Here is a 27,997-nt window from a genome sequence, read left to right on the forward strand (position 1 = left end):
ATTCAGCAAGTATGTGTTTAGTTCATCAAAGCGGTCACGTGACAGTAAAATATTGTTACCATGATTTCTATTTCAAATAAGTCATATTAATATTAGAATGATTTCTGAAGGATCATGTGATGCTGAAGACTGGAGTAATGATGCTGAATTTTCAGCCTTGCATCACAGGAATAAATAGAATTTCAAAATATATTAAAATAGAAAAGTTGCTTTTAACGGTAATATTTCACAAATTACTGTTTTTTTTTGTTTTTTGTTTTTTATTAAAGTAAAAAGTAGATCAACTATTTTAATTTGTCTTTCCAAATAAAAGGCTTTATTGATGCACAAGTTGCAAAAACTATTTGGTAAACTAACCTTCAAACAATACTGATGAATAGAGTGTGCACTGCACACATGCTTAGAAATGCGTGACCTTCACAATTCTGCACTGCACATACTGTGGGTTGCCTTCGTCTGAACTTGTTAGATGCTAGTGATGTTACTTAAATGACAGATTATTTGATCAGAGAGAGAAATTCAACACACACACTGTACCTGTCTACCCTCCCGGTTTTCCCGGGATTCTCCCATATTTTACCATTCTATCCCGCTTAAATATTTTCCCGTATTTCTCCCATATTTTTAATCTTTCTTAAAAAAAAATTTTTAAATCCCACTGGGCGTATTTTATATGTTTGCTACATTCGCTTCCGGTAAAACTCCCATAATTTGTATGGGCCAAACCTCATTATATGAATAAACACAACAACAAATTCCAAGGTTGTCCAGTTGCCAGATCTTGTATGAAACGCATCTTTCTCACACGATTGACGCATTCAATGTATATTAACATGTATAATGAGATATAGCTTACACTGCAAAAGGCTATTTAATTGATTAAATATGAGCGCTGCAAGTTTCAAAGTCAGGTGCTGGCTGCTTTGTTTACTGCGGTTACAGAGGAAACGGCTATATTCCTGGCGAAAAGCGCCACCTGCTGGCAGAGAATGCATTTGCATTTTTCAATGAGCCCTTCTGCTCTTTAAGTCTAAACTTTAGACCAAAGCCAAAAACGACCCTTATTTTTACGCAGAAAACATGCAGTTGTAAATGTGAACTGGTGGATTGACAAGAAGATAATGAATTATAAAACTCTAAGATATAGCCTACACTAAGATATATTTATGTTACTAAATTAATATAAAAATAAAATATACAATACACATTTTTTTACTTTTGACTCAGTCCCCCCATTAAAAAAACTGTCCATAAATGCTTATCACTTATGCATAATATTTCAAGCATTAACAGAAGAGTTCTTACATTAGGATAGAAAAGTTGCAAATGCACATGAAACTCACAAGCAGGCATTTCCCTAGTAACAGGTTTTATTGTTCAGTACAGTCAAACACTGGACAGACACACTGGCTGGAGTGACATAAGCGATATACTAAGCGCTTTACTGATAAAAAGTTGCTTTTTCTCAAATATGCAGATTAAATTAACATGCATGTACTGTCCTTGTTTTTTTTTCTTTATATCGAACAGCACATAATACACAAACAAATCTGTCGACTTCAAATGTATGACGGAACCCTAAACATCTGATATTAGTGAAATCACTTCAGCTGCATTTTCAGGCTTCATCTATATGCCTGACTGTTGATTTTGCTTCTATAGACAACATTTGCATGAATATTGTATAAAAATAAATAATTTCTCTCGCTTTCATCTTACATGTACAAACAGCGCAAACTGCGATATCACGAAAAAATACTGTGAAGGAAAAGGTTAAAAACTCAAGACAATGACATTTCAGTATCCAGTTGCACATTAAGCCATCTATAAAAATAATATTTACACTTTCAAATGACTTCTCATAATTTAGAAATGTGCTCAACCACGAAAAACAAAAGCCTCTGTGGTCACAATAGTATTCAACAAGAATAAAAAGACCTGTCATTGGCTTTCGTTCTTGTGTGGTTTCGTTCTTTCGTTCTTATGTGGTTTTGTTCTTATGTGGTTTCGTTCTTTCATTCTTATGTGGTTTCCTAGCAGGTTTAAACCAGAACCAGCAAACGCTGTTTACAAAATCACTTGTATGTCACACATTGAAGATAAAAAGTGCTAATGAAACGATGATTCTAAACATGTCTAAATATAATGTAAGAGCTTTCAAAAGCCAGTTTAGATAATTTGGCAAGTTATGGTATCCTGAAGATCTTATTTGTAATGAAAAACATGTTTCTTTTTGTATTGCAATTCAACACTTAAAACAAAAAGAGCGATGCCACAGAAGAGCCTTTTTTGTTTCCCAAAAACATTTCAGTGAACAATTCTTAAAATAACCTTTTTTTCTACTATGAAGAACCTTTAGTGGAATGGAAAGATGCCATGGATGTTAAATGTTCTTCATGGAACCACAGATGCCAATAAAGAACCTTTATTTTTTAAAGTAAATGGAATGAACTGGATAAAAAGCCCCAAAACCATCTAAAATTTTGACATAGATGTGAAATCAATCCATTAAAATTTGTGTTGAATTTCTTAACCCCAGAGCCAGCTCTGGATGAAAAATAAAGTAAAAATTGATTTAATTTTTGATTTAGCTTCAGAACTCAGTTACGGCTTTACAAACAGCATTGCAAAAAACTCTTGACAATTGTCAATTTCACATTATAACAGGGCTCTACCACCACAAAATGGGCGGGGGGAAAAAATCAAGTCAAAGCAACTAGACAACTGCATGCACTAGGTTTGTCTTTGTTCTTCAGCTTGTTTAAAAGGTGGAGTGGTTTCATTTCAGTGTTGAGTGACACTAAGGTTTGAAATTCTTTAAGACTGACGGGAGTCTACAAACACAACCCACTACACAGTATGCACATGAGAGGACTTAGGTGTGGCTCTCCGTGCCATTAGGGGTGAGCTTGGTCTTGTGCTCCACCCGCGGGCCTTTGGCCGAATACTGGACCAGTAAGAAGGGCTCCTTAGTTTCACCTTCACCGACAATGCTTTCCTCATCTTCAGACTGACTGATGCGCTGCAGCCGCAAGTAGCACCAACAACCAAGAATTAAAGCCCCTAGTGCGGCAATGGCAATGAGTATTACAATAATCGTGACGACCCCAGTGGTGGGGCTATGGTCCGTGATGGACATCCTGTCAGTCAGGAGAAGTTCAACCACAGGCCTTCAAAAGTCCACGAGAGGCAGTTCTGCAGAGTTCTTGTAGGTTTGGGCTACATCTGAAAGACACAAGAATCAGGATGATTCTACAATAAGCGCATATTCGGAGTAACTTCTTGAAAATAATTCTCACTGTTTCGGAAACACAGCTTTATGAAGCTTCGAAACCTTTGCAACGCATCCGTTTCAAAGCAGACATTCAAAGCACTTATCAAGTCATGGGATTTCAGCCATCTAGCTTTCGTTACAGCATAACCCTTTAGAAATTTCTCGAATAATGTCTGCAAACTCATGAACCAGTGTCTATATTGCTTTTACCTGATCTTGGATCAGTTTTATACATGTGTGGACATTTTTAATGACACATTTGCATAATAAAAAGCAAGTGTGATAGGTAATAGTTTCTTATTGGCCTGATTAACCAAGCTCTCCATAAATCAGACAAAACAAACGCTACAATTGAATAATAATTCATATTATACAGACAATTCATTGTTAATGGTATTGTTGATCGCATTTAACAGATTAGACTCCCAATAAAACATTTGCAATTGGTTTGTTAAATGTGTTTTTTTATGCTTTTTGTTTATTGGCCCGAGTTTTCGAAACAGTGAATCGTTTTGCCAAGTAATTGGTTCAATTGATTCAAAGCTTCGATTCTCCCATCAGCTCTCACTCATTCTTGAGAAACGTTCCATGCAGCTTTACAGCCATTACTGCTCGTGTCACGGTTCCCTTCACGAAGCCACAGGTTATGCAACGCTTTGAGAAGGGCGTCTTGGCACGACGCCTGTCCGCTGGCGCTAACGCGACGCTCGCTGAAAGGCTTTACGACGTTCATGCAACACAGAGCTAACCAGCTACGAAAACGGCTGCAGCAAGTATCGTTGCAGCCGGGTTTTTTTTAGTTTTTTTCCCCAAACAATGCTTTGGAACAGAAAGAGAGTAGCCATTTATATGCGATCTAAACAAGCCCTGAATGGAGACCGTTTTTTTTCTGGACAATTACTGATATAAAATGAAGGGAAAAAATCATTTAAAGCTTACCAAAACTAGGCCGCTTTTTTTTAATCAAAGGATAACGCTCATGTACATTTTGCGAACCGTTTCGTGCATTGGCGAGAGTTGACGCTCAGCTGCAGAAACACTCCAGTGTCAGTGTCTCCAGTGATCCAGCTGTTGTCTTATAACTTATACAGCAACAGCTAAAACCAGTCGCTTACATTTCCAGCCCGAGCAGATCAAATCAAAATAATTAATAAATAAACATAGCTTGTCACTGTTCAGGAAATGAGATCACGGCTGAAAGGGGCAAATATCCAATCAAATAGCCTAAAAGCAATGGTGTTTTAACCAGTAGAGGAGGCGCTCAGACAGGCGGGTGCAGTACACGGTCTTCCTATGCGTGACATTTGTTTTGCATTCACAGACAAATGGAAAGAGATTCGTTTATTTATTTATGAATATGAACCCCTGTATATTACTATATCTTCGCACATGAAGTCCCTTGGGTGAAAAAGATACAAATAGAAAATGCAAAACACAGTCACACCAGTATAATAAAAAGAATAAATTATTTTTACGTTACTCACAAATACCAAATGCTTGACTTTTTTACTTGAAGGTCTTTCAGAGAAAGGGCGTGTAGAGGCACGTTTTATGTTTGATTTGTTATTATTATTGTTATTATTTTGTACTACTGACTCCAGATATATGCAATTGCAAATAAAGTTCGATTGTGATTAAAGAAAAAACAACAACAATAACAAATCAATTGCACATATGCTAGTCAAGCCAAAAGTTAGATATTGATATAAAGGCGTTTAATATAGATCGTCAACCCTAGAAAAGAATAAACGATAAACTTAAAGCAGTTGTTAGCTGAACTGAGTTGAATCATCACGAGACTGAGAGATCTGCCTGTTACTCATGTGACCAAACACGGAACTTGAGGGAACGTCTAAAGGTCTTTTCCCATTCCTCAAAAAAGCTCTCAATGGCTACTTACTACATCTATTGAGATATTACTTGCATATTGACTTTATGTACAGCTCTTATGGTCTAAAGTGTCCTGTTTTGGTCTGATAATCTCCTAAGAGAGTTCAGCCCACCCATCTCAGTTGCGGAAACACAGTGCGTAACAAAGCTAAGCAGGAGCAGGTTTTGTCGGATCGTTCGTGAGTGTGTTCTTGAATAAACGACACTAACCGTAAGTGTTTCTCATTCCAAGTTATGTTCTGCTTATTTGTTTTGTTCGAGCGTCGCTTTATTGTTTCGAGGTTTGAAGTTACAACTCTGAGAACTTTTACTAAAAAGCTGTTTGTTGTTGTTTTTAAAGCACCCATCAAGGCGATGGCAAGCGCACCCCCACTAGAGACATCAACATTTGTGGGACACCCGCCTCCTCCATCGTATGAGGAGGCATTGGCAGCAAACCCACAGTACCCACCAATGCCCTATGCTCCAGCTCCAGATATGAAGACATCTGTACCTCCTGTGCCAACACAATTGTACAGCCCGATGTATCCACCACCACCCCAACAAGGTCAACCTGCCACCTGTCCTGTTGGTAATGGCCTTACTCTTATTCCACCATGGCTTTTTCCGATCACACATTTTAAAACTCAAGTATTTATAAGAAAAAGGTTGTATACATCACTCAAAAGATACAAATAATGTAGATTTATCTAAAGACTAACCTGATTTGACTTCCACCCCATCAACTGGTAGAGCTGTTGATTAACCACATAAACCAACTTGGACGAGCTAAAAACAGAAGCTGGTTGAATCTGGTTTTTCCAGTTAAACCCAAGCGTATTTCAGTTTTTTTCTGCATGTAGATTTGCATTTGTCCTGCTGGTTTTATTTTTTTTATATAAGAAATTATATTTAATAAAATGTATTTGAATATATATATATATATTATAATTTATATAAATTTGAACAATTATTTAATTTTATTTTCTTTTATAAAAGGAATTACAATATATATATATATATATTAAATAATTTTGTTCATAATTGAAACAATTATTCATTAAATATATTTTTATATAATTAACTTTTAAATATATTTTAATATAATTCATGTACATTCAAACAATTACAAAACAATTTTTCTTTTATATAAATCATATTTAAAATATTTTTAATTTGCCAAATATATCTTACATTACATATTTTAACAAAGAGTTACATTCAATAAAATGTATTCCCTAAGCCTTACAGTTATTTACCATATTAACAGGTTTTTTTTTGTAAACAAAAAATTACATTTCCATCGACTAAAATCTACATTCATACACATTGATTCCAGCACATCTTTTTTGTTAAGACCCTGATATTTGAACAGTTAATGTATAAGACATCTATGGCTTTGAATAATAGTAAACATATGTAGCACAGTATTTCTAAGCTTTCTTGTTTTTGTACTTAAGTTTCTGTTCAGACCATGTATGTTCAGCCTGGTCTGGCGTTTGAAAGTGTTCCAGTGCAGGCACATTGCCCAGTATGCACACAGAACGTGATAACTCGCCTGGAGTATACATCAGGAGCACTAGCTTGGCTCTCTTGTGCAGGCCTGGCCATTTTTGGGTTAGATGAAGCATTACATAATATACACTTTTTTTCTTCTTTTGCACAAAGACACTCCCCTGATTGTTCGGTTCATGTCTCCCATGTTCTAGATGTATCTACGGCTGCTGCCTGATTCCCTTCTGTGTGGACAGCCTGAAGGATGTGACACACCACTGTCCGAACTGCAGCAGCGTTTTAGGAGTCCACAAGAGAATGTGAAGCAGCTGCAGAACATGTGAATGAGTTGTATAGCATACCGACTATGTATTTATAATGGGAAAAAGTTGCATTGAATTCATTCTTTAGCCAGAGTTAAGTCACTATCTGTGCCACACTGACATGTATTTGTACACACACACACATACCTTAACATACTTGTCTTTTCATTGTAAACTGTGATTTAACTTAGTATAAGTTTAATCTTTTTTTTAACTCTGTAACATTTATGCATAATTACAGTTCAAAAGTTCTTCTTTCTGTAATCAAATTGATGTAGAAAAATATGATATAAATATGAATATGCTTTCGCACTTAAAAGTCATTTCGTGTATATGTAATGCAATTTCTGTTTGTTCCCTCTGTTTGCTTGGCAAATATTATAAATGCTGCACCAGAACAAAAACAATCGCATCAGTCTCATGAAACAAACAAATAAAGATTTAGGGCAAAATCTGCTGGAGATCTTCTACTTCATAGATCCAGTTTTTCCTGTGAATCACAGCATTTTCAGAAAGATCTGCCATCTTCACAGCACGAAGCACCGGCTCTGGACTGTGTGACTGGATGACACCCATAACCATGACATATTTACCTGTGGGTTAAAAAAACAACAACTCTCTTTGTTTTCTTTGTAAATCTGAGAACTCCAAGCAAATGCAAATTCAAAAGTAAAAAAAATAGAAGAATACCTCAATGTTTAAAGGAGACTGTTCAAATGTGGAGTTTTGCGCATCGTGTGTGTGTGTGTGTGTGAGAGAGAGAGAGAGATCAGAGTGGATATTGCTTGTGTACTGCAAACACATACCAGCTTCATCACTGTGTCTGTCACGTGACTCTGTTCCCCTTTCGGGCTCTGTCTTTACATTTATTTTGAAAGATGAAGCTCGTGATTATGGTAAGGGGCGTTACATTTCCGACGAGTGCTTGCGGTGTTCAGCCAATCACAGTGCACTGGGTCAGCTGGCCAATCAGAGCAGACTGCGCTTGTCAGAAGGAGGGACTTTGTAGAAAACGAAGCGTTTGAGAGAGGCGGGGCATAGAGGACCTACAATAATGTACAGTATTTGAAAAATAATGTGTTTTTTGAACATTAAAGCATGTCAACATATTTGGTTACACCAAATACACAAAATAATGATTAAAAAAAAAGAAGCATCATATGACCCCTTTAAAATATTTACTTTGTGTATTTGTCACTCACGTGACCTAATTAATATTCATGAGTTGCGGTTTTTTGTCATATAGAACATGTAAACACGCAAACAGAAAAACTAACCGTATATTTTATTCACTTTTTGTATATTTTTTCTCTTCATCAATAAAGACCCAGTGAAAATATGTGCTTGAACATCAGAAAAAAAGTTGTCCTCAGGAAACCTAATTAAATATGATAGGAGCTGCCTTTAAAAAGCTACTAACCGGCATTCAGGCAGGGTTTTCCTTTCGGCACGCTGTTAATGCCGCTGACGACAAAGTTCCCGGTCTCGTCCAGAATGAGCACGGTGTTGTGATCGGACTGCACTTCCAGCACAGTCCCCTGCATCCAGACCACGGACACCTGTAACGAGCGCTGCTCACCGGGGCCCAGTCGTCTGATAACATACTCGGACCTTCCGCCTGCTGTCTGGCACTCTGTCCCTTCACGCAGCTGGCTGGACAACACTTTCACTGGAGGACTGCGAGCTCTGTCCGCACTCAGAAAGCTGCTTCCCATCATCTTCAGGGCTGTTTAAAAACGCGCTGTTTTTCAAACGCGTGAAAGAAAAAAAGATCCGGACGTGACGATTTGTTTCAAAATAAAGGCACACATTACATTATATTCTACTGTAGAAATAAGTCAAATCAAAATGTGAGTTAATGTTGTCGATGTTAGAGTTGTAAATAGAGACGATTTTTTTTGTCATTTTAATACACTATAGGCCTATAGAATATTGGTAACAATTTACAACAAGGTTCCATTAGTTAATGTTAGTTAATGTATTAACTAACATGAACAAACAGCAAACAATACTTCTGTCAGGACCACTATTGTCAAAGATGATTGACAATTAGCATACAGTTTGGATTGGCGGTATGGTTCTGTTCTGGGAACGAACTCCCTGCACATGCAGCCTAGCATGGATGAGAGCAGGGAGAGCAGCAATAACCCCCCAGGGTAAACAGAACAGAACCAACATAAATGTATGCAGATATCGTTAAAGTTCAATAATGTTATGTACACATTTTAGAATTAGTCTGATTCAAAGGAGAATCAGAAGGCTGAATCCCGACTGACAGAGGAGGAGTTGGGGATGGAGGAGGCTAATTAGCTATTGAGCAACGCGAAAACTGCTGATACTACTGCGGGACCTTATATATGAATGCTTAGATAGGTGTCGTATTCCCATAGGTTGATGGGGATCAGCTGATGTGAGCTTGACTAACGTGACCTGCCAGAACTAACGCTACGCTTGATATTTATTACAGTATTTATTAATCTTTGTTAATGTTAGTGAACATACAGTTGTTCACTGTTAGTTCATGTTAATTCACAGTGCATTCACTAAACAACCACAACTTTTGATTTTAATAATGCATTAGTAAATGTTGGAATTAACATTAACTATCAATAGATTAATAAATGCTGTAGAATTATTGTTCATTCTTAAGTCATGTTAACTAATGAACCTTACTGTAAAGTGTTACCAGAATATTTAAGTGTAAATTAAATATATGTATTTTGTATATATATATATATATATATATACACACACACACACACACATATATGTGTGTGTATAATTTATACAATTTATATGTTTACCTTTATTTGAGCATTCAGTTTACAGTAGTACAAAAAAATAGAACACTAATAATGAAGAATTTCAGCAACAAAAAAGGGGGGGGGGGGCTTAAAGGTAGAAGGCATTATTCAAAATGAAAAAAATAATTACTTACTTTACAATACATTCAGTATACTGTATATATATAGAGAGATGCAGCACCTTATTTATGAGATTTGGGGGGGCTTTTATTTTGTAATTCCACATCAGACAGTCCTGAAACGACGCAGCTGACATCGTGGGAAGGTGTACTCTCAATCTGAGGGGGGGCTGGTCTGTGCAATCTAGAACTTTTATTTTTATAGCTTTTTTAATGTAGAGATGCAGCAAGCGTATATTCTTGCTCGTATTTTGTAATATGAGTATTGGAGGGCTTTTATTTTGGTATTCAACATCAGACAGTTACTGACTGTGTGTTGGGGGGAAAAAATCGCGTTCGCTGGATGAGGAGCACTGCATTCAGATCAGTTCTCTGACGGTTTTACCGTAATAGGCAGTTTATGCGCGACCCTAAAAATAACGTGGCGGCTAGATTGACCGTGCTTTTCGACTTGGCGGCTGGCTTGACCGCAGTCATAAAACAGCAGGGTGCAAATTTCGGCACTACAACGGTGTCCTGCCCGGTGGAGTCGCACGGTAGAGTCGATGGTCTTTACACTCTTCGGTCTTCACAAGACTCCTTCCGCGGTAAACTAAGCTTCTTTTTAATTCGTTTAACAAAACTCAAATTGAATTCAGCTGGACACACTTTCCTGTTTATCCCAACAAATGGCCGAGCAAAGCGCACGACACTGACAATACAGTACGAGACCAAACGCCATTTCAGCACGTCTCCACAGTAAACAAAACAAGCGTTTCCTAGCAACGACAACTGCCCTAAACACTGAGACAAGAAATACATACACTTACAAGCTGCTTTTAACTTCACTTTTTAAATTACACATTAAAGTTAAAGGGTTTGTATATAGGCTGTACAAATTGTACATGTTCTGAGTGTTTTTGATAAAAGAAAGTGAAATTGTAATCAATGTTTTATCTTTTGTAAGAACACAAAGAAGTAGCTTTCCAGTTCAAAAATGTACATTTATGAATATAGAATCTACATAGAAAAAGCAATAAATTATAAAGCAGTCACTCGGATCTGCTTCAAAACATCCAAAAATAACCGTTTGGGGATTTACAGAAAAACCGCAAGATAATACTTGAGATAAACAAACTAACATCTTTCCAGAGCAGCAGTCGTAGAACTCCTCGACCAAAAGAAATGAAGAGGAGCTTTAAGTGTCATGACAAACGTAGCATTTAGCGTCAATATCAGATTGAATTTGTTCTTTAAAAATTGTTAGACAGGGTAAATGTTTTGAAAGAATTTCAAAAGATATTTATTTTACTTTGTGAAGAAAAATTGTGTTGCATGGACCATATATTTTTCCGATTTAGGTTAAAGATGCCGTTACAACTTATCTATAAATAGGTCTCATTTCGGAGTCCCATTTTTATCATCTTTTTCCTTGTCGTTGTCTTTATATCCACCACGGGTTCTGAAACCACTATCCTCATATCTAACGTTTTTAACATGTATAAAATCGAATACATTTTCTTGAACAAATCCTTCCCGTCTAATGGACAATATGATTCTTTTTTTAGAGACCATAATTCAATATTTTATTCAAGCTCATCTTGATTTTAAAGGAAGGTAGGGAGGAAGATGCCTATACCACATACCTACATTCTGATTCATTGTTTCTTTATAAACTACTGTAAAGACCTGCGAAGAAAGAATCAAATCGAATAGCTGTTTTGTTCATCATAGAGTAGCGTTTATTAAACTCTGTATGACTACATTTTACATTATTAGTTATGATCACAATTAAACAGGTACCAATCATAGAACAATTTACATTTTTATGCCATATTCAAGAAAAGCACAAGGAATTCATATAATGATTCTAAATGTCCGAAACACTTAAAGATAAGACGTTTTATAGTTTGAGACAGTTGTACAAGTATTTCTATCAAAACGCTACATATCCTTTGCTTTGACTATTAGTGCAACATTCCTTTTTGACAATTTGTCATGTACACGAAGGAAAAAATATGAATCGATGAACAATAGGATGACAAAGAAATGTGTGATTATAAACAGATTATATTCCTTCATCTGCAGAGTCTCACAGATATATCATCTTGGTAAGATTACAGTGTGGCTAATTTGGGGTCAGTGCTGCTATATAATCTCCACTTTGATGATGGTAAATATGAGTATAAAAATGCTGAAGGAAACTGTCCATCCACTGGGTCCAATTCCTAGAAAAATAAACATGACAACAACAAAGAGGTAATTAATGATTTCTAATAGACTTCAGCATTTAAAAACTGAATCAGATACTCTGTGAACAGTGTTCAAGTATTTTGTTTTTGAAACACGTATCTTTACAGTGTGCGTGACACCTCACCTGGAGCGCCTGCAGTAGTTTTAACAGTGGTAACAGTCGTAGCTGTCGTTACTACAGTGGTGCTAGATGTAACCGGGGCAGCAGTTGTTGTGTCTGCTGTTGCTTTTCCTCCAGTCAGAGTGAGATTGAGTTTATCCAGCTCTGACTGTAACTGCAGCGAGATCCAGCTTCGCACGGCTGTTTGGTTTTCAAATGTTTTTAGATCCTGCAAATTGTTACCAAGAAGACCCACTACTTCTGCTATGTTGAGGCCCTGGAATACATAACAAGTGGATGCTGTGTTATCGAAACAATTGTGAACATTAAACAGTGCATCTATGATAAACACATAAATGGATAAAATAAAATAAAAATACAAAGTGTGTTTCTTTGCTCACCAAGATCACGTCTGTATCCAGAATCATAAAAGTGGACAGGCTCATGCTGACATTATATGACGACAGATTCCTAATGTAGCCTAGATCTGCACCTCCTACAAAACAAACAAAATAGCAAATACTTAATGGGAACTAATTGTCTCTGAATCCCTGTGCAAACCAAAGCTGGTATTTTTAAATTGGCATGATGAAGGACATCATTCTGAATTGTTTATGCGCATGTGTATGTGTCAAGGTGTATGTGCATTCAATAGGCTTGAAATGACATTTGAAGGCCGTTCTGACCAAGATAGGTTTCAATGAGCTGGAAGGCTGACAGGATGGTGCGTTGACCGCTTGCAGGGGACATGGGAAATGCTTGGTTAGCGATGGTGAAGAGTGCCTTCTTTTTCTCAGATGAACATTTTGACACATCCAAGGCATCGGACTCCCTGTTTTTGAGGATAATAAAAATAAATCTGGTGATTAAGCATTTAAATGGCATGCAAACATGTAAAACTATGCAAGAAACAAAAATATATACACACTACTTTTCAAAAGTTTGGGGTCAGTGATATTTTTTCTATTCAGCAAGGTGGCATTAAACTGATCAAAGTAACAGTAAAGACTTTTATAATGTTACACATTTTTTTGAGCTTTCTATTCATCAAAGAATCTTGAAAAATATCATGGCTTCCACCAAAATTTTAAGCAGCACGACGAATTATTATTAATAATAATTTATTTTTCTCAAACAGCAAATCTGCATATTTGAATGATCTCTGAAGGATCATGAGACACTGAAGACTTGTGTAATGGAACTTTTCTTTACCGTATACTTTCAGGTAATATTGTTGACAATATTCTGGCATTCAGAGAGCAGAGATTTGGTCCTTTCACTAGATTCAGCTCAGTGACGGTCAGACTGTTGCTGGCGTTTAGGTATTTGGTAATGATTAGTTCGCTCTGAAAGATAAATGAACACATTAACACAAAACCAAATATTTTGCATCTGTAAAATAAGAAAGAGTCATCTGAAAATTCATGTCAAAATCTGCACCTGTGCAGAGGACCATTCGCCATCATTGGCATTCATGAGCGCTGCCAGTGTGTCGGGTTTAGTGATGTTCCATTTACTTATTTCGGCCATCGTTGCGTTCCTAGACATACTGAAGACTTGTGTAATGGAACTTTTCTTTACCGTATACTTTCAGGTAATATTGTTGACAATATTCTGGCATTCAGAGAGCAGAGATTTGGTCCTTTCACTAGATTCAGCTCAGTGACGGTCAGACTGTTGCTGGCATTTAGGTATTTGGTAATGATTAGTTCGCTCTGAAAGATAAATGAACACATGAACACAAAACCAAATATTTTGCATCTGTAAAATAAGAAAGAGTCATCTGAAAATTCATGTCAAAATCTGCACCTGTGCAGAGGACCATTCGCCATCATTGGCATTCATGAGCGCTGCCAGTGTGTCGGGTTTAGTGATGTTCCATTTACTTATTTCGGCCATCGTTGCGTTCCTAGACACAGACTTCAGCACCTGGACCTGATCATCTGAAAGGCCATTTGGCAGTATCTGATGGACAAGAGCAACATATTAAAACTGTCCTGGAAGATTTGACCAGATTTTATTACATGTCATATTACCTCTTTGAGTTTGTCCAAAATGATTCTCTGAAAGGCGCTATCCTCAATTTTTTCACACAGGCTAGCGAGGTTGTCCTTCACTACGGTTGAACTCAGACAGTGGCCGAACTGCACCTCATCATATCCAAAGGGGAAGGCATCATCGCTGATGGTAAGACTAGTGATGTTACCCTTAGTACAGTCACTCGCTTGGAACACAAGTGAATTACATGATTTAGGAAATTTTGTGGTAAAAGTTACTCTGTCCACCTTATTTTTTAATGTAAGAGTGGTTGCGGCTAATTGTAACTTTGTAACTAATGTGCGAGGCTTCCGGTGTCATTCGCATCTAGTTATTTTAGCTCTACTAAACACTCTGTTGTGCTGCTTGATACTGCAAACTAGTATCTGTTATCATTTTATTTTGACTTATCATTAGAAACACACTGGTTGAAGTGCAAATAGTTTTACCATTTACTGTACTTTGTTAGTCTTCTATTTATTTATCTATAGTGGTTATTGAATCAGAAGTCTCACACATTCAAAGTAAACAGTTTACTTCCATGTTGAAAAATAAGGTAGCTATTATTTTTTTAAATTGAAAATCAGACAGCCATCTGATTCAGTATTCAGTACAACATCATGAATGACAGTGCAATATTGCTTAACTGTAGAGATTTGAGAATTATTTGAGAATGAAAGATTAAGGTGGCATACCTGCCCTCTTGGCTCTGATTGGGGTTATAATGATTGCCTTAAACAGCCTTTTCAGTTGTGGCTTTGGTGTGTTTCGTCCACGCACAAATTTAAGGAAGGTTTTGAAGAACTTGGCTAAATCACTCTGTTTAAAACAAGAGGGAGATTTAAAAACAACACAAGGTTAGTTAAAGGCATTGTGACACTCAGAAACATTTGGTGTAGGATTTTAAACAAATTTCACTCAGAAAATTGCTAGTAAATTTCACAAATGTGACCCTGGACCACAAAACCAGTCTTAAGTCGCTGGGGTATATTTGTAGGTAGCAATAGCCAAAAATACATTGTATGGGTCAAAATTATATATATTCTTTTATGCCAAAAATCATTAGGATATTAAGTAAAGATCATGTTCCATGAAGATATTTAGTAAATGTCCTACTGTAAATATATTAAAACTTAATTTTTGATTAGTAATATGCATTGCTAAGAACTTCATTTGGACAACTTTGCGATTTTCTCAGTATTTAGATTTTTGTGCTCCCTCAGATTAAACATTTTCAAATAGTTGTACCAAATATTGTCCTATCCTAACAAACCATACATCAATGGAAAGCTTATTTATTCAGCTATCAGATGATATAGAAATCTCAATTTAGAAAAATTTACCCTATGACTGGATTTGTGGTCCAGGGTCACAAATGATCACAAAGAAATGCAAATAGCACATTGAATCAAATGTGATAATTTGAAGCAGAGAGACTGAAATAGTATTTTCCTGTTAAAAAACAAATCTTTACAGTGTAGCTCAACTGTGTGTGATGTTCACATGTAATGTACCTCTGTGAATGATCGCCAAAAGCTTTCTGAGAAGTACAAAGGCAGAATTCCCAGATCATCAAGTGTTTTCTGATTCCACTTGCTTGTTGGTCTAAATAGTAGAGACATGATCTTCCATTACCACACAGCCATAACCAGTGCACTGTTTAACTAATGCACAATTTTGTGGTCCAGGGTCACAAATGATTACAAAGAAATGCAAATAGCACATTGAATCAAATGTGATAATTTGAAGCAGAGAGACTGAAATAGTATTTTCCTGTTAAAAAACAAATTTTTACAGTGTAGCTCAACTGTGTGTGATGTTCACATGTAATGTACCTCTGTGAATGATCGCCAAAAGCTTTCTGAGAAGTACAAAGGCAGAATTCCCAGATCATCAAGTGTTTTCTGATTCCACTTGCTTGTTGGTCTAAATAGTAGAGACATGATCTTCCATTACCACACAGCCATAACCAGTGCACTGTTTAACTAATGCACAAAATCAGGACTGAAAATACGATTCTCTGGAATAATCATAAGTTGACTCAAATTTGTTTTTAAATCAAGAAATCAACTTGCCCATATTTTGACGTTCCCTTCACAAGAAGATCTTGCATGGCTGATATTTGCGAATCTGAGAGATCTTTGCAGTTCTTCAAGTTCTCAAGGATTTCTGGGTCTGAGTTTCTGATGACATCACTGCTCACAGCACATGCCAAGTTGCCCAGCACTGTCAGATCCTGTTTATTGATGCTTGTTCTATTAATGCCCTGAATTGAAAAAGAAAAAAATTTACAGTTTTAATAAAATACTATAATATCTAAAGGCTGTGACACCAAGCTGACGATCGCCTATCAGCCAATGCCTGCTGTCGTTGAACACCTATCAGCCCAGTTTTTGCAGTGCTCTGCACTGCTGGCAGTAGTTGGACCACTAGTCAGCTTTTCTTGGCTGAGTGACCATGCTGAATTGGCGGCGGAGCCCGTCGATGAGAGAGATCGCTCTGCTTGACTGTTTAGCTTAGCGAACCAGTGCATGAGAAGAAAAACAGAAGTGATGAAACCAAGCAATCAACAAAGTCATGAGACTTTGTTTATGGTTCCTCTCACACAGACTCAGAACATAAGTGCTAGTTGGTGGTTTACTCTAGTCTTTGCGGTATGTCCAAATACAACATTGTGGCCTTTTGTCACCAGCAGCTCTTTGATATCAGTTTGGTGTGTCTGGGCCTTAAATTATTTATATTGGGTGATACTTACCAAGCAATCTATAGCATCATTCAACAAAACGTCCCTTCTTCCGCTCAGTGTGCTTGAAAAGACTGAGAGATCTGCTGCTCCGACTTGAGTAAAATATGCCTTGCAGAGGGTTTTGTTGATTGTTTCATAACTGAAGAGGACAAAGTATTTTACAACTTTTGCAAACAATACACTTTTTTAAAGGAATAGATCAAATTTCTAAGCATGGTTGTAAAAAAATGACAGTAAGCTCTTACTTGAAGTACAGCAACATATCTGAATGATAGTTTTCAAAATCAAAAGTTGATTCCTTTCTAATAAAGTTGTACATGCAAGTCAGCTAGGAAACAATTAGAAACAAAGCATATTCATTGTTCATGTTCTGGTTTTAAGCTCAACTGATCACATTTTTGAATACCGTTTTCGTCAGCGCTCACCTGAGTCTCGCTCATTACCACCTTAGGTCTGCTTTGTCTCGGTCGGCAGGCTTTGATCAGGCCTTTGATTTTGGTCTGGGTGATTGTCTGCACTCGTGAGCAAGTAAATCCTTGCAAAATGTCCACTGACAGGCTGTAGAAAAAAAACAAAATCCCAAATTTAAAATTTTGTCTTTCGATGTATATTCATAAGGTATTTTTATACATAAAAGCCAAAATACTTACTCATCAGGTTGATCAAAAGCATCTGCCACAGAATCGAAGAAAAGAACCGCCTATAAAGAATTTTAAATAAAAAGAATGCTATTAGCAAATAAATCATCTACATTGAAAAACTATACTCTCAAAAATAAAGGTTCTTTATTGACAACGATGGTTCCATGAGAAATTTTTAACATCCATGGAATGTTTGCATTGCACAAAAGGTTCTTTATAGTGGAAAAAAGTTGTTAAGGTTATTAAAATGTTCGTTTAAGAACTGTTCAATGAAAGGTTCATTGGAGAACCAAAAACACCGAAACCCCCTTTTGGAGCCTTTATTTTGTTTTAGATTTGTAGTTTGCTATAGTACCTGTTCAGGTTTCCACTTTTTATTGTTAAACTCTTTCAGAACTTCTTTTATAGCAGTGGTAATCTCCAGGAACTTTCTTGGAATCTGAACGGCCAAGTCACTGGGAATGTTTGTCATTAAGACAGATGCTGTTGATCCCTTTTTGATTATCTAGAGATAAAAAAAAATACATTTAAATGCCCAACAAATATCATTTGCACTTGAAATATCTCTTAATATGCATAAATGTTGTTCACCTACCTGGCTCACAAAGGTCTTTTGAACAATCTCTGGGGCAGCCAGTATGTTTTTTACAAATTCTGTGTTTCTAGATATTTCAAGAATTTGTGCCGGATCAATGATTGTCAGAACTGTTGAAGGAATCCCTCCAATCAGGGATCCAAGACTCAGCAAATTGCTGCCAGTGTTGAACTGTCAGAAAGTCAATAAAGTCATTCCTTTTGTGGGATTTTAAGGTCTACTGAAGATGTTATTTTGATAAACAACATACTTAAATGTATCTTAAAAATATCAAGAATTTTCATATGGTAATTTCAACAAATTTTAAGGGAAATGTCTTCCATTGGCGACTTATATTTTACCTTGAAACCTCCACTGAGAAGCACTTCTACGATCGCCTTGGCTTGTCCGAGGGACCATCCAGATGTACTGCCCAGCGTTGAGAGACTACCGATGAGAACCGACGGAAGTGCTAAGTTTATTTGTGTAATTGTAAGACCAACAATTTGGCTTCCCAAATTGGTAATAGTACTAGCATCTATGGTCTTGATGTTTCCCGTAAGGGCAGTAGATATCTGAAGACGAGTATAAAGAATATCAGTCAGTAACATCACGCTTACAAAAAGAAATAACTTGACTGTAGGCTTTAATGGAATACTTACCGCAGGATCCACGTTGGAGCAAGATGTCTTGAAGTTTCCAAGAATAACATTAGTTTGACTTTCAGTTAGTTTAGTGAATGTCAATACTGGGGCATCACACTGCAAAACCGAAGGCAAGCTAGTGGAGCACAGAGAACGTGGTAAACAAGCTGAACTCAGAAAACGCTCTGAGATTTTGATCTGGTTTCTGTTCAAACTTACTCAATAAGATTAAAGCTGGGGTTTTGTAGAAAGACGAGTTCAGTGTAGCGGCTGATGACTTTCTTCGGAAGTGCCTTTTGATTGAACAGCTTTAAGTTATCAGGGTTCACAGCAAAGAGTTTCATCTGCAAAAACAAAATTAGACAGGAATTAACAATACGCATGAACTTGCTTTCACCAATATAATGTAAGTACTGACGGTCTATATGAACAAGTGGATCCAGTTCATACCGTTTTCTCAGGGCCGAAAGAGTAGAGATCGTCCAGAGTCAATAAAGTTATAAATACACCAATGTTGTTGACAAACCACGCAGTTGAATTCAATCGTGCGTCAGAAGGGTTGTAGCATTTTGCTTCAGTGTCTAAAACGGAATAAAATCATAATAAAATGTTCTGTTTTGTACCACAAACCTTTAAACAGTAGTGTATATATATATATATATACCAGAGTAATATGTATGTATCAGAACAGTGAACAGAACTACAACAGAACTAGATGCTGCACTAGAATATTTTACATATTATTAAGTCATTTAATGCATTCTTAAAGGGGTCATATGATGCGATTTCAAGTTTTCCTTTTAAGTAAAGAACAAGTATCCTTATGAAGAAAAAGAAGACTAATTCACCTGCTGTCAGATATGTCTTGATGGTGGCGTACACATCCTTAGTGGTAATCTGAGAACCATTAAAGCTGAAATTGCTACCTAAAACACCGACCCTAGAAGAAAAGAGAAAGCATTTGAAAAGTTACAGAAGACTTTGCATTCATCCCTCTGAGCCAACAAATTTCAGCACAGTATTTACACTCACATTTTCTTGTATGATTGGCAAGATGCGCTCAGTATGTCTTTTGATCCTATTAGATCTTTGTTCAGGAACTTCAAGTAGGGCTTCAGTCTACGGTTAAACCACAGATCAACCTCTGTCTCATTGTCACTTGTCAATGCCAGAGGCCAGACACAGGGAAAGATAGTGCTTTTAACATTATCTGGAACCTCTTCCTGTAAAAAAAAAAACACATTCAAAAACGAATTTAAATATTATTCTATTTAAGTTATTCTACATAAATGTGCTTTGAACATTTTATTATTTATTTTTTAAACTCACGGTCTCCAAGAACTCAGGGGTTTTGGTAAAGTTGTTAAAGATCACACAGATTTGTGAATCGTTGTTCACCACTTCCGGCTGTCTCAAGTAGCTTCCCAGCTCAGAAGGAGCTATAGAATTCACAAGCTGAAATACATAAGTCAAACATCAGTTTTTATCTACACTGAGCATTGAGCATCAGAACTGTAGAGCCGATATGTAGCGTACCTCAGATTTCCGTGTTGGTGGTATCAGAGAGAGGAAGGTGGTCAGATTTGGAAGTGGCCCAAAGCTGTACAGGCTTTCGTTTAAGAACTTGATAAAGCTGTTGTTTCTGTAGCACCTCAGAGGCTGTGGCCCTACAAAAACAAAAAGATCTTTCTATAGCATATGTTGTGTCTTAGTTGATGTTATGTGAATTTAAAAAACATATTTATACAATTATTTATTCTATTTATTTCTTTTTATGATCTGACTGTTTTATTATACAGCCACATAGGGGCTGTGGATTTTTTTTAATGACTTTTATGTGATGTTTATGTCAGTAACATGAAGAATTACCTATGAAGGATTGAAGAATGCTATTGTAGATTGCATTTTTGGTGTTTATGGGTAATGAAGGTCGAGCAGCATCTAAGAGTCCCAGTCTGTAAATTTAAAATTAAACAATGTATAGTGTCTACACTCAAATAAATTAGCATAATAATATGCTGGGATCTAATACGCTGCAAATGTAAATTTACTGCCTTTAAAGTCCATTGTTCTTACGCGGTTTGAGTGATATCGCAGTCCCTCGTGTTGAGGATGGTGAAATATGGAGACACAAGGCTTTCTGAAAGGTTGGCTAACAGAGGATTTAGTCTCTTCTGGATCCAGACTACAGCTTCCTGATTAGTGATGCTTAGATTAGACAGGCTGGCTCTGTCAAATATCTGTTTAATCAGTGCTGCTTTTACATCTTGTGTGAGCGGGATGTCCTGGACAGGAGAAAATGATATAACTGAAGCATTAGCAATGTTTTGGACCTTTTAGATAAAGTTATTTAGCATGAATGTTCTGTGCGCACCTGCACTTTCGGGGAAAAGAGGTCAAAGAAAGCAGGAAGCTGGCAATCCTTAACATGCTGCATGACATTGATGACACTTCGAGAATCAGTTAGTACACGAGGAGTGACAGAAAACTCAAATAGTTGTCTTATACCCAATTGAGGGAGAACATCCACCTAAATCGACAAACAAAACGACTGTCACAATGTTTTTCACCATGAGGAATTCTGCATAAATTGCATAATTTAGCACTCACCGCACTGAAGTTTCTGTTCAGTGCCTCAAGGTCCTTTAGGGGAGCTGACTGGACGAATGGCCCAAAGTTTCTGTTGACCCACTGCGCACTGTTGGCTGTGTCTTTAAGGCACCCGGGATCTGGAAGAGCAACAAGAACATTTACATTGCGATTTATGATGTTAGATCAATATGAACCTTTCAGGTGTTTTTCCTCATCCATAATAGGAGATAAAGTAAGTAGTATTTGGTACTTGATCTTTAAATAGGAAAAGACACAATACTTGAGCAGATGATTTCGTACTGTAAGCATTTTCATACTTTTAAGTTGAATTTAAAGCAGTAAAGAGAATAAAAAAGATTTTAAACCAACCATCAAAGTCATTGCGAGAGAGGAAGGCTTTCATGAAGTTTGTGTAGATCAGATCCTGTCTTTGAGTGGGTTGCAGTGGATTGCAAATGTCTTGTCCATCTCGTAGAGGTGCATTCACAAAAATCATAGTGCTGAAAGATGACAAACACCGTATTTCCTTTTTGATTTTAGTGCCTGCAAAATTACATTGTCACTTCATATCATGTAAGTAAGACCAACTTACATAGTGCGGTAAGTTTCACAGGTGAGGTTTTTGGTGCTGAGGCAGGACAGGAGTCTTTGAGATACTGATGGTAAGAGGGGCTTTAGTCGCCCCTGGAACCATGACTGAATGAAGACAGGATCTTTCAGTCTCTGGGGACTAAAGCGACTGATCCGGATGTCATCAATCACATCCAGCACATCGGACAAAGACACATTGCTGGCACTGGGAGTCTGGGATTAAACACATTTTACAGTATATAGCACATTAAAAATGTATAAAATAAAATAAAATAAAACAAGCTTCATACCTTGTTGGAAAATTTCAGCAGTGCATCATCAAGATTTGTGCTGATTTTGGTGAAGAAAAGCTTCCAGGTGTCTTTTGTCACATTACTGGACAGTTTGCAAACCAACAGGTCAGCCACTTGTTGAGAGTTTAACTGCGACAGCTGATGACACAAAAGAGCTTTTATGAAAACTGAATCAATGACACATGAGAAGAAATAATAATGAGGCATTGACTCAAGAGCAAAGCGTTCTTCTTCTGTGTAACATTACCACTGGTAGACAGGCGAACTGCAACACAGTGAAGTTACAAAGTCCAGTTGCATTTGGAGCTGCTCTGTTCAAGAATTGATCCAAAGCAGAGCTACAAACCAGTAGAACATGAAGCGTTTATTACAGACCATCGTGAGCTCAGTGTTTAACTCATTTGAGTGCAGACAGAACAGCTCACCTGTTGACACTTGCACAGAGAGCAGACTCTGAAAAAGACAAAACAAAGACTTTGAGTTTTAGCAGCATCACTGACATCTCAAATCAAATCAGACATGATCAGTCACTTACCATTTACAGGAGTTGTTGTGCACTGCAGGAATGAGAACAAATGTTTTATTACAATTGTTTTTTGTAGACAGTGAAATACAGAGAATCAGACATATAATCTGTTGAACATTAACTTAATCCTTTTATTCATCATTACTTACATTGCTCGCTCTCTCGATGCACTCTAGAGGGAAATGAAATACAATCCACACTTTAATTCCGGGAGGATTTTGCATTGAATTATTTTGATGTGATCATGTGATCAAGAGCAAAGTGTTATTGCTCAGTTCTGTCTCACCATCAGGAGGAATCATCATCACTGAGTCTCTGATCGTCAGCAGGGCTTCAGACTGGTTAGGAGCGACTGATGATAATGTCTGATCCATCCTGTCAAAGCTGATTCAGAGAAAAAACCACAACCGATGTGATCTTATTCTACAATAACACATCCAGATCACTATTTCTTTTGCTTATTAAAAAGTGACTTACATGACTTTGTAGTTTTCACAAGTGAAGTTTGCCTGCAGGACAAAAGAGAGACCATGAAATTGTTGTACATGATCAAGACTGATAAATAAACAACAACAATAATTGTATAATTCTATTTCAAATATTTTAAACAATATTCTTTTAAAAAACACAACAAAAATAATAATAATGTTGTTGTTGCTAAATTATTATGGTTATGTGTAATGTTGTATTAAATACCTTTCTGGCCTGTGTCTGAAGAGAGAGGAGGAAGTTGTTTAGTTTGTCTCTGTTGGAGGCTTGAAGAAGGAAGTCAAAGACTCTTGTGAGGATATTTCTTCTGTCTTCTGGTCTAGCGGGAGGATTGAACACCAGTTCACCCAGTTGCTCCAGTGTGAGAACAGGAAGAGCATCCACCTGCAAATGACATGAGACTTCATTGACCTGCATTCACAAAGCTTTTGCATATGTGTCTTCAGTCAGTCTTTAATATTCAGTGGCAGTAACCATTTCTGACTTACAGCTGAAAAATTGCGGCTGAAACTGGAAAAATCTTGAAGCCGAGCCAACGGAGAGAAACTGCCAAAGTTTTGCAGGATGAAGTCCACACTGTTGTTAAATGGCAATGTGCAGTCGACACCTGAATTAAAATTATGAAACACTTTGTTCATTATTGATTATCAGTGGAGGCCATTTGAACAGAATCCTGTAAAGTATTATATGTCAGATTCAAGAAACATACATTATGCATTTAAATAGTATATGCTAATTAAAAATGTTTAGATATGTTCAAACAACATCAGCATTTTCTAAAGATTTTGTTCAAATTGTGTTTTTGTTCAAAGTGTGTTAAATTGAACGATAATGTAATGTCTACCTGTATTTTGATGTTTCGACAGGAATGGACGAATTAAGTCATTGAGGACAGACATCTGTGTCGCACTATCCATCAGTCCAGAATTATTATTTAGCTCCACATAACTGTAGCAATAAAACAGTTAGAGATGTAAGAGGATAATGATTGCAAAAGTATTTGCATGACTGCCTTGTTTGTAATAGGTCAATTTAAAGCAACTGTATGTAATTTTTTTTACCCTGAAATACAAGTTTCAAAATCATTCTGATGATACACTGATTTCTAATAGTGCACGTAGGCTATACAGCGATACTGTAATTATGAGTGCTATATTTGCGACAGTGAATTCCACTCACTTGACTGTAGAGGGCTTCAAAGTTGCAAAATGCACAAAACTACAAACAGTTACTTTAAAGGAATAGTTCACCCAAAATTTTCAATTTGCTAACAGTTCACTCACCCATCCAAGATGTAGATGAGTTTCTTTCTTTAACAGAACAGATTTGGAGAATTTTAGCATTACATCATTTGTTTACCAATGCATCCTCTGCTGTGAATGGGTTCATTGGAGAAAGCAATAGGCCTATTATGGATACAGGACTCATAATTTAGCCGGAAGCGACGTTTTTAAGTTAAACGTGTCTCAATGATGGATTTGTTTATTACAAACACACAACTTTTTTGCTTCACAAGATGGTTCTTCTAATCTATGGCATCGCTTGAAGAACCTTTTGAAGCACCTTTATTTTTAAGAGTGTACATTTTGGATGGTTGGAGGGTGAGTAGATTTCAGCAAATTTTCATTTTTGGGTGAACTATTCCTTTTATAATTAATAATTATAATTTCTATTGTCATTATTATTGCTATAATCTTTTTATTTGTTCGTTCATTATTTTTTTTTGTTAATTTTCATTTATTCTTTTAGCCACACACAACCAGGAAGTAAAGGATTGGATTGGATTGTTATTAGGTGCAAACCAATGGGTTTGTGATAATCAGATAATGAACAGCTATCAGATATCAGCTAAAGGAACAGGATTAACAACATACAGTGCCCTGTAGGCCTGGCAGCTGAAGCTTCGTGTGTTGAAGCAAGACAGGAATTCACGTGGAATTTGAGAACACAGAAGTAAAGGATAGGATTGGATTGTTAACTTATTAGGTGCAAACCAATGGGTTTGTGATAATCAGATAATGAACAGCTATCAGATATCAGCTAAAGGAACGGGATTAACAACATACAGTGCCCTGTAGGCCTGGCAGCTGAAGCTTCGTGTGTTGAAGCAAGACAGGAATTCACGTGGAATTTGAGGTAGCAGGGGCTTCATCTTAATTTGGAACCAGAATCTCATGAACTCCACATCATCAAGATTTCCAGATGTGAAGCTTTCTGCTGGAAGAACCTTTTGAAGCACCTTTATTTTTAAGAGTGTACATTTTGGATGGTTGGAGGGTGAGTAGATTTCAGCAAATTTTCATTTTTGGGTGAACTATTCCTTTTATAATTAATAATTATAATTTCTATTGTCATTATTATTGCTATAATCTTTTTATTTGTTCGTTCATTATTTTTTTTTGTTAATTTTCATTTATTCTTTTAGCCACACACAACCAGGAAGTAAAGGATTGGATTGTTAACTTATTAGGTGCAAACCAATGGGTTTGTGATAATCAGATAATGAACAGCTATCAGATATCAGCTAAAGGAACGGGATTAACAACATACAGTGCCCTGTAGGCCTGGCAGCTGAAGCTTCGTGTGTTGAAGCAAGACAGGAATTCACGTGGAATTTGAGGTAGCAGGGGCTTCATCTTAATTTGGAACCAGAATCTCATGAACTCCACATCATCAAGATTTCCAGATGTGAAGCTTTCTGCTGGCAGTTCTGCAAACAAGGCTGTGATGTTGCTTTGAGATGAGTTTGTCACCTGAAATAAAATAAAAAAGCCTTGTCAAAAAAGGCAGTCCTTTAAGTGTAGCACAAAAATAGGTTTTTCTTTTTTATTATTACCACTCTGGACTTCAGTGTCTGCAGTGTTCTGGAGAGTTCAGTAATCAGAAGCTTTAGGTTTTCCTCAGTGAAGCTCAGATTTGATTGAGCGACACAATTAATCACTTTTGCCAGATTCTCTTCCATCTGTGATGTCTGCACCAGAAGACATTACCATTAGTTTTATATTAAGACTGCAGGCAATCTAGGCTGTAAATCAGTTAAAGACAATTACATCTTGTACTAGACGTTCCAGTTTTCACACATGAGAACAAAACCACATTGTACAGTAGTTTTATTTTTCACATACTTTAGATGTGTGACATGCTAGATGTTTTGTTGGACTTGATCAGGGTGTGGTTCATTGTGTCTGAGATTGAACGATGGTGGTTTGTGAAAGACAGACTCACATGACAGGAACTGTTATTGCTGGTGAATTTACAATTGTCGACAGGTTCTGTGATTTGAGGTTCTGCAGCACTGAACAAAGTATAAAGAGCACAGCATTAGTTAAAACAAATCAGAAATGCTGTTAGGTACATATGTTTCTAACTGCAGTTCATATGTGCCAGTTATCTCAATGGTAAGCCTATACAAACACTGCCTTAATCAGCAATTTTGTCTTGTTTATTAGTAAATGTTTGTCTTGTTTTTTCAAATATGTAATAATCCTCAAAATAAAATTAATTTACTTTAGAAAAAAATTGTAAGTAGAGTGTAATTGATTTTTCTCAACCAAATAAATAGGAGAATGATTTTCTTTTCTATCTTTTCTTTCTTGTTTTAAGCATTAAGGTAACGCAATTTAGTGGGGTTTATGATTAAAGGGGTCATATGATGATTTTTTAAAGATCATTATTTGGTGTATTTGGTGTAATAGAATATGTTGACATGCTTTAATGTTCAAAAAACACATTATTTTTCAAATACTGTACATTATTGTAGGTCCTCTATGCCCCGCCTCTCTAAAATGCTTAGTTTTCTACAAAGTCCCTCCTTCCGACAAGCGCAGTCTGCTCTGATTGGCCAGGTGACCCAATGCATTGTGATTGGCCGAACACCGCAATGTAAGAAAATAAAAGAACTATAAGAAAAATATGAAAGAAATTACAAATATGAGCAATTAGACTGAAATATTAAGTTTTGTGACAAAAGTTTTCAGAAACGCACCATTTTGAAAGTCCACCTGACACTTTGAAGAAACAGAAAACAATTCAAATCCATAAAACATTTCATTGTTAATAGTAAATGATTCAACATCCATCATCACAATCAAGCAAGTTTCATTTCTGTCGACCCGTGTAAACTAGTTAAAATAAAAACATTCTTTATTTTGATTTTGAAGCAAATCTAGGAAAATGATTACATTTGAAAGGACTGAATACATTTAACAAGCAGCATCAGCAAAATAACGTTGAGCAGAAAGTGTTAAATACCTGGCCGTTTATCAGTGTGATGAATCCTATAAAAGAAAATAAGTGTATCTCATGAAAAGTGTCTCTTTAAAAATCTCTCTCTCTCTCTCTCTATACAAATATATACATTCTCACACTGGGTAATTAATTAGAATAGTAACAAAAACAGCTTTACTCACCTAAAGCAAATAGCACAGAAAGCTGAAAGTGTGCCATTTTCACACGGACACCCCTGATGCTAACAAGACACAATTACACAGCATTATTATTAAAATAAAAAAAATTATATTATAAAAAAATGCATCAAAAATTATGCATTATTTAAAATGTGATTTATTAATTAAAATAATGATCTAAATTTTCTTAGTTATAATAAATATTATTCTAGTTATAATATTTTTATTTGAGTCCTTTCAAGC

General features: G+C 36.5%; 4 protein-coding genes and 1 long non-coding RNA gene across 11 annotated transcripts; 1 reads left to right on the top strand and 4 right to left on the bottom strand.

The window, feature by feature from the left end:
• Positions 1–2,381: 2,381 nt before the first annotated feature.
• On the bottom strand, positions 2,382–5,974 carry snn (stannin). Of its 5 annotated transcripts, none has more exons than XM_016254943.1 (2): positions 5,866–5,974; positions 2,382–3,225 (listed from the first exon to the last, which is right to left on the bottom strand). In XM_016254943.1, exon 2 carries the CDS (start codon positions 3,137–3,139, stop codon positions 2,876–2,878), a length of 264 nt encoding a protein of 87 aa, XP_016110429.1. In that variant the 5' UTR covers positions 3,140–3,225; positions 5,866–5,974; the 3' UTR covers positions 2,382–2,875. The 5 variants fall into 5 exon arrangements, with proteins under 5 accessions (XP_016110429.1, XP_016110430.1, XP_016110427.1 ...); XM_016254944.1 differs by lacking the exon at positions 5,866–5,974 and adding an exon at positions 5,476–5,520; XM_016254941.1 differs by lacking the exon at positions 5,866–5,974 and adding an exon at positions 4,271–4,468.
• litaf (lipopolysaccharide-induced TNF factor) lies at positions 5,075–6,981 on the top strand. Of its 2 annotated transcripts, XM_016254938.1 has the most exons (5): positions 5,075–5,132; positions 5,266–5,375; positions 5,505–5,735; positions 6,604–6,760; positions 6,853–6,981. In XM_016254938.1, exons 3-5 carry the CDS (start codon positions 5,519–5,521, stop codon positions 6,959–6,961), a joined length of 483 nt encoding a protein of 160 aa, XP_016110424.1. In that variant the 5' UTR covers positions 5,075–5,132; positions 5,266–5,375; positions 5,505–5,518; the 3' UTR covers positions 6,962–6,981. The 2 variants fall into 2 exon arrangements, with proteins under 2 accessions (XP_016110424.1, XP_016110423.1); XM_016254937.1 differs by having other exon boundaries at positions 5,085–5,375.
• Positions 6,982–7,019: 38 nt separating this feature from the next.
• LOC107568943 (uncharacterized) lies at positions 7,020–9,725 on the bottom strand. 2 transcript variants are annotated; one of them, XR_001606834.1, is made up of 2 exons: positions 9,715–9,725; positions 7,020–7,107 (listed from the first exon to the last, which is right to left on the bottom strand). It is a non-coding gene; the product is annotated as an uncharacterized lncRNA (long non-coding RNA). The 2 variants fall into 2 exon arrangements; XR_001606835.1 differs by having other exon boundaries at positions 9,709–9,725.
• On the bottom strand, positions 7,114–8,752 carry rmi2 (RecQ mediated genome instability 2). The gene is made up of 2 exons (XM_016254939.1): positions 8,381–8,752; positions 7,114–7,553 (listed from the first exon to the last, which is right to left on the bottom strand). The coding sequence occupies exons 1-2, from the start codon at positions 8,676–8,678 to the stop codon at positions 7,402–7,404; spliced, it is 450 nt and encodes a 149-aa protein (XP_016110425.1). The 5' UTR covers positions 8,679–8,752; the 3' UTR covers positions 7,114–7,401.
• A 1,949-nt stretch (positions 9,726–11,674) lies between the features above and the next one.
• mslna (mesothelin a) lies at positions 11,675–27,794 on the bottom strand. Its single transcript, XM_016254922.1, has 44 exons — positions 27,758–27,794; positions 27,600–27,625; positions 26,185–26,319; positions 25,899–26,101; positions 24,193–24,296; positions 23,837–23,955; positions 23,556–23,732; positions 23,337–23,368; positions 23,146–23,243; positions 23,009–23,031; positions 22,869–22,890; positions 22,759–22,786; positions 22,581–22,671; positions 22,331–22,471; positions 22,042–22,253; positions 21,819–21,949; positions 21,468–21,586; positions 21,232–21,387; positions 20,934–21,142; positions 20,727–20,812; positions 20,394–20,524; positions 20,187–20,312; positions 19,890–20,080; positions 19,706–19,797; positions 19,308–19,438; positions 19,077–19,201; positions 18,876–18,993; positions 18,576–18,788; positions 18,235–18,405; positions 17,995–18,144; positions 17,649–17,698; positions 17,424–17,556; positions 17,244–17,326; positions 17,008–17,137; positions 16,328–16,518; positions 16,088–16,178; positions 14,948–15,071; positions 14,252–14,439; positions 14,025–14,180; positions 13,797–13,930; positions 12,902–13,047; positions 12,617–12,711; positions 12,240–12,492; positions 11,675–12,090 (listed from the first exon to the last, which is right to left on the bottom strand). Exons 1-44 carry the CDS (start codon positions 27,792–27,794, stop codon positions 12,011–12,013), a joined length of 5,451 nt encoding a protein of 1,816 aa, XP_016110408.1. The 3' UTR covers positions 11,675–12,010.
• Positions 27,795–27,997: the final 203 nt, after the last annotated feature.

Source organism: Sinocyclocheilus grahami, unplaced genomic scaffold (assembly GCF_001515645.1).
Source record: "Sinocyclocheilus grahami isolate Dianchi unplaced genomic scaffold, SAMN03320097.WGS_v1.1 scaffold1294.1, whole genome shotgun sequence".
NCBI classification, from domain to species: domain Eukaryota; kingdom Metazoa; phylum Chordata; class Actinopteri; order Cypriniformes; family Cyprinidae; genus Sinocyclocheilus; species Sinocyclocheilus grahami.

Bases quoted from the DNA above. Each gene is read 5' to 3' on its own strand.
- snn (XM_016254943.1), bottom strand. From the start codon at position 3,139: ATGTCCATCACGGACCATAGCCCCACCACTGGGGTCGTCACGATTATT.
- litaf (XM_016254938.1), top strand. From the start codon at position 5,519: ATGGCAAGCGCACCCCCACTAGAGACATCAACATTTGTGGGACACCCG. The intron at 5,736-6,603 runs GTAATGGCCTTA...TTTGTACTTAAG, and splicing joins ACCTGCCACCTGTCCTGTTG to TTTCTGTTCAGACCATGTAT. The intron at 6,761-6,852 runs GTTAGATGAAGC...CCCATGTTCTAG, and splicing joins GCAGGCCTGGCCATTTTTGG to ATGTATCTACGGCTGCTGCC.
- rmi2 (XM_016254939.1), bottom strand. From the start codon at position 8,678: ATGATGGGAAGCAGCTTTCTGAGTGCGGACAGAGCTCGCAGTCCTCCA. The intron at 7,554-8,380 runs GTTAGTAGCTTT...TTTAACCCACAG, and splicing joins AAAACCCTGCCTGAATGCCG to GTAAATATGTCATGGTTATG.
- mslna (XM_016254922.1), bottom strand. From the start codon at position 27,794: ATGGCACACTTTCAGCTTTCTGTGCTATTTGCTTTAG. The intron at 17,557-17,648 runs GTAAGTATTTTG...TTTTTTCTACAG, and splicing joins GCTTTTGATCAACCTGATGA to CCTGTCAGTGGACATTTTGC. The intron at 15,072-16,087 runs GTACATTACATG...TGTTTTAAACAG, and splicing joins TTTGGCGATCATTCACAGAG to AGTGATTTAGCCAAGTTCTT.